Source organism: Apis dorsata, unplaced genomic scaffold (assembly GCF_000469605.1).
Source record: "Apis dorsata unplaced genomic scaffold, Apis dorsata 1.3 scaffold_29, whole genome shotgun sequence".
NCBI classification, from domain to species: Eukaryota; Metazoa; Arthropoda; class Insecta; order Hymenoptera; family Apidae; genus Apis; species Apis dorsata.
In genome coordinates this window covers 175337-180859 of record NW_006263331.1, presented here as the reverse complement: position 1 = coordinate 180859, position 5523 = coordinate 175337, and the positions used below count along the sequence as shown (strand labels likewise).

Here is a 5523-nt window from a genome sequence, read left to right as displayed (position 1 = left end):
TTTTTTTTTTTGCAATTTATTTAAATAATATATTTCTAAAATAAAAAAATATTTAATAAAATTATAAACTTTATATTATTATTATGTATAATTATTTAATTATGTATAATTAATTATGTATTTAATTATATATAATTAATTATGTATTTAATTATGTATAATTAATTATGTATTTAATTATGTATAATTAAAGTACATGCAGATCTATCATCTTATTTGTGTTTTAGGTCTGTAGAACAACGTGTAGATCAATCTCCTAGAAATCAATATATTTTAGTGAAAACTTATAAAAAACTTATAAATTTTGGTATTTTTTGAATCTGACATTTCAAAGTGTGATCTAGCAAAAAAAAAAAAATATAATATATTAGTATTTGGAAATAAAGTACTTTTTATTATATTAAATTTGAAAAAAAAAAAAAAAGAAAATTGGATTGCAAAATGGGTTCCACAAGACAAGATAGATCACTTAGCAGTGGAATATCTTTACCACAATGGATGAAAGGAAGAACCGATAGCAGGTATGTTTTTTTTTAATTTCTTTTGAGAGAAGCATCTTAATGTTAAACTTCGACTTGTACTAAGTTGCAGGCTCATGATGCTTTAACATTATTCTTTGCTGAATAAGTAGAAGAGATTTAAACCAACGGTAAGAGGCAATTTTTTTAATTGCCCGCAAAATATTTCTGAAAATTTATAACATTATATATAATATAATGTTATGAATATAAAAGATGAATTTAAATCATTTCATAAGATTTAATTTTGAATATTTGCAAATTAATTGTCTAAAATATAAAATAAAATTTAAATTTATATTACTTAAAACTTTAGTATTAAATATATATTTTGCAAGCAAAAAAAAAATATATGTGATATTTGGCCAATACGTAATATAACGCGAATAAGCAGTTGATCGCATGGGCATTGTGCTATTCTTAGACTTATGACACTCTTCACGAGAGAAGTACGGCCTCGTGCAGTTTGTGTGCTGCGCATAGCGTTCTATTCTTTTATTTTTCGATATTATTTCTTTTAATGTTGTTTTACGTCAAAAAATCGGATTAAATATCTTTCCATGTACGGCATGATTGCATATAGTTTTTAATTAATGAAGTACTCATGTAAGATTATATCTTTGATATTTATTTGCATTACTATAGAATTTAAAAATTTATAAATAATTATCTAATATTTTAAAAAGTGGAATTTACAAACAAGAATAAAAATATTTCACAATTGAAAGAATTTTCTAAGAATCGTGAGTCGAAGAAATGTGATAAAAATTGGATCTTTTTATTAAGTAGCTTAGCCTTGTTTTTTTCATCAATCCTATTTTGTAAAATGTGAAATTATAGCTTTTCGTATTTTTTTTTTTTATGCAGATTCGACTTTGACGAGACTACATTTAGTCCTCCATCTCACGACGACAGCTTCTTTTATATACGGTATCCAAAGACACAAAATCGATTATCGGTTTCACAAGATTTTCGGCCAATTGATGAAGTTTTTAATGAACAAAATATTACTCCATCAACAAATAATATAAAAGCACAAGATACGCAGCAACAGATTATTGAAGAGAAGAAAAAAAATCAAGAGATTGATTTTAGCAAGCATCCTTTACCTTGTCAACCATTTATACCAACAACAAATAAAGGTATTAATATTAATTATTATATATGTTTTTTTGCACGATTCGTAATTATATAAATGACAAAAAAGTGAATTTTCTGAATATTGTAAAGAATAATGAAATATAAGAAATGTTGTTTCATATTTTATATATTATATAATTAATGTTTTATAATTTTTCATTCTAGGCAATGAAACTAAACCAAATCTAAAAACATCAACCAACAATACGAAAATTACAAAGTCACAAGGAATAGATGATGGATTTCATGGTGAACCAGCACTTTGTGGAAAATCGATTGTTCTTGTAGCCAGTCAGATAATGTCTAACAAACTTCACGAAAATTTCTCAGCCGAACAGGCTGACAAACAATGTAAAAAAGGAAGTAAATCTTTACCAGCCACTCCACTCGCTTCACCCGCAAGCAGTCCAAATAGTTCTCCGAAAACTCGTCGACGTGTTCCTTCTAATCGGTATTTTACTAGTCCATTTCTTCTTGATCGTGAAAAATATCAAGGAGGTTGGATCTTATCAAGCATCTTCGGACAATCTAGGGAAATTGTTACTGGTAAAATTGACGAAGAGGACGAAACAGATGTTTCAGCTCCTTCACTTAAAGCATTTGCTCGAAAAAAATCTATTTCGTCGCAAAATCTCACATATGTCGGAAGTGATGAAAAACCAGTTGAAAAACCAGCTTTTTCAAATGTATTTCAAGCAAAACCATCAGAATTAAGAGAGATGAATTTTTGGTCCCCGACATCAATGTGAACCAATATATAATATAATATCTTTAATTCTATTTATATGCGTATTATTATTACGTTTTGAGTTTAATTAATTAATCATTATAATTTATCATTAGTAATTAATTTGGAGATAAGAATTTATTTAAGAATACGATAAAAAATTGTGCACGATATTATTCATCTATTAAATTTTCTAAAATTAACGAATGCGTTGATAAAACGGAAGAAGAAAAAAAAAGAAAATGCAACTTTTTACATTCATTATCCCTTTCATATATCCTTAATAGTGTGCTTATTTCATAGTTAGATATATTATATTTATGCTGATTTTTTCTTTCTTTTTTGCGCTTTTAATTATTATTGTTGTTAAACAAGAAAATTATTTATATAGTAAACGATTTTTATGAAGAGCTATCCTACTATAATTATAATACATTAATATTTAGAAATGAAAAGAGAAATATTCTCGTGCTGCAAACGAGTAGATATCCTGAACGGTACAACAAATGATGAAGACATGCTGTGAAGACAAAACATAAAAATTATTTTTATGAAGACTATTATATACGGTCTTTAATTATTTGAAATATTATTTAATTTTTAATTCTTAGAAAAAATAAAAAAGTGAAAAAGAAAAAACTGATATATATATATCAGCTTTTTCTTTTTATATATATACCATATATGTTTGTATATTATTTTTTATATTTATGAAAAAAAAATTATCGTTTAAAAACCATCAATTAAAAATATTGATCAAATTAAATTGTATGCAAATAATGCGCGATATACGTGAATATTTTAAAAATTATGATATAATTAAGTGAATATATTTATGAATCATGATCGTTTAGATTTGTGTAAAAATATTTTTATTATTAATTACATTTAAGAATCTTAAATCGATTTTAATTTAAGCTATAATATTAATTAACTTATTATAATAACGCGTTATATAATGGAGTTACTAATGATTTTGGCATATTTTTTTCGACATTCCTACAGCTATATTATAAGATAGAATCGCTAAATGATTCTACTTTACGTACAATCAAATTTATATGTATAACGGGTATAATGATATATTATAGAAATTATTTAGAATGTTATTCTAATACAAGCAATCAACGAATTATAAGTTTGTGCTATTAATAAGATATTATTCAGAATAAAATGTAGAAACATATCGATGTATTATATTTTATTTTATAGAGAAATAATAAATAAATGAAATCTGTTATATCGAAAAATTTTTAATAATGAGAACGGATGAATCTGTTGAAACGATTCAATTATCTATATATTTCCTTAGTATCTTATATATATATTATTACGTTTATGTTTGATGAAAATACGCGATATTCACAGATTCAATATAATTTATCATTAATCTATCAGAAATTTTAAATAAAAGGAATAATAATTTAATAATTTCTAAAGAAATCTTTAAAGAAACAAAAATGAAGAAAGCATTTTGATACGTTAGCTTACAGCAATTATAACATATGTACGCTCCTTTGCCTCCGGCATGCTTATGAAATCTTAGTTCTTGGCCATGTTCTTACTGTTACACTTTGCCAATGTCAATTGCATAATAACTGTAACCAACAAAGATAGTCCGATTACGTTGCCGTTCACTTGGTAACTTACTTTATATTCATTCTTTCTCATTCTCATTGGTTTCTTCCCCCCTCCCCTCTGTTCCCCTCCCTACCCCGTTTTTTTTTTGTTATTTTTGATTATTTAAAAGTAGATTAAATAAGTTTTTTCTAATTTTCTCAAATTATTATTTGCAAACAAATATGACTTTATAATTTCAAAACAATTTATTTACATACTTATGTCGATCCATGAATCAATAATTATTTTAAAATTTACAAAATTTTTTCAAGAATTTATTAATATTTTATTATTTTATATATCTTTTGTAAATATATATATATATCTATCAAACGTATATTTCTACAATTCTTTACATGATGGCTAAACTGTAATTCTATAGTATATCTGAATATCGAGGCATATCGGTTGCAATATGAGATACACCGATATTGAGTAATTGCAGAGTATCTATCTGTTTCTTTTACTTTTCAATCGTATACATTTACACGTTGATGTTGTAATATACATTTAAATGATACTAAAATTGAAACTATTTTTACATATATTTGATCATCTTTTAGTTCCATTATCATTCATTCTTCATCCTTCATATCGTTTTGCTTTTTGAATTTCATTTTTTTTTTCATGTCCTTTAAACAAAATAAACATTTTCTTTCGAGAAAACCAGAGTGCCCAAATTGTCAGCAAACAACCACAAATCATCAAAAACTGAAAAAAAAGAAAAATTTTTTTTTTTAAAAACACGACCAACCTATTAATAAATTTTTGCGATATCAAATTTGTTCTAGCTACATATATATATATATATAAATATATATATATGTGATGCAATGTCGGCTCGTTATAAGTTTTCTATGCAATATACCTGTCTTTGGTCGACACTTGATACGAAGTTTTCGGAGAAAAAATGGTTCAAGTTAACTATCTAACTAACAAGAGCTTGCGTATAAATAGACTGACAGATTTATTAGATGCATTCAATTCGTTTGTTGCTTCCAAACGGTGAAGAAAGCAGGCGCTACCTATCGTCATCATGTTTAGAGTAAGTAAAACTGTAAATAAGATATTTAATTACTTATCACGATTGAGATCGAAACGAAAGCTTCTCCGTTAAATAAAATCATTATCGGTGATCGTTATTGCGAAAAAGAATGAGGGGATGTTAAAATGGAGGGAAGGGGAAAGGGAGAAAGCGGATAAAGAGGGAACGTTGAAAGAAATAAAAAAAAAAATTTTTTTTTTCAGTTTTTGGTGATTTGCGGTTGTTTGCTGGCAGTTGGGCAAGCTGGCGTAATTGGAGGCAGTTTGCTCGCAGCCGCGCCTGCAGCGGTTGCAGTCCAGCCAGCAGCAGCAGCAGCACCCCTTCCACTGTCTACGGCCACGCTCGCGGTACCAACTATCGCAACGTCCACCTCTAATGTGATACGGGGTATCGGTAATTTAGGTGCCATATCGGCCTATGCGAAGAGCATAGATACGCCGTTCAGTAGCGTCAGCAAAGCGGACGTACGCGTT

The 5523-nt window shown here is 27.1% G+C and overlaps 2 protein-coding genes across 4 annotated transcripts in view; both read left to right on the top strand.

The window, feature by feature from the left end:
- LOC102677545 overlaps positions 1 to 2605 on the top strand; it is a 3987-nt gene extending 1382 nt beyond the window's left edge. The window contains exons 2-4 of the mRNA XM_006608089.2: positions 228 to 521; positions 1386 to 1660; positions 1824 to 2605. Coding sequence (XP_006608152.1) covers positions 442 to 521; positions 1386 to 1660; positions 1824 to 2407 — 939 coding nt within the window. The 5' untranslated portion in view covers positions 228 to 441 and the 3' untranslated portion in view covers positions 2408 to 2605. The remainder of the gene's footprint in view (positions 1 to 227; positions 522 to 1385; positions 1661 to 1823) is intronic.
- Positions 2606 to 4807: 2202 nt separating this feature from the next.
- The window catches only part of LOC102677237 (testis-specific gene A8 protein-like), a 2018-nt gene continuing 1302 nt past the window's right edge, over positions 4808 to 5523 (top strand). Inside the window, exons 1-2 of one of the 3 annotated variants that reach the window (XM_006608086.2) lie at positions 4808 to 5050; positions 5254 to 5452. In XM_006608086.2, coding sequence (XP_006608149.1) covers positions 5042 to 5050; positions 5254 to 5452 — 208 coding nt within the window. In that variant the 5' untranslated portion in view covers positions 4808 to 5041. The remainder of the gene's footprint in view (positions 5051 to 5253; positions 5453 to 5523) is intronic. The other 2 variants (XM_006608088.2, XM_006608087.2) reach the window with 2 other exon arrangements.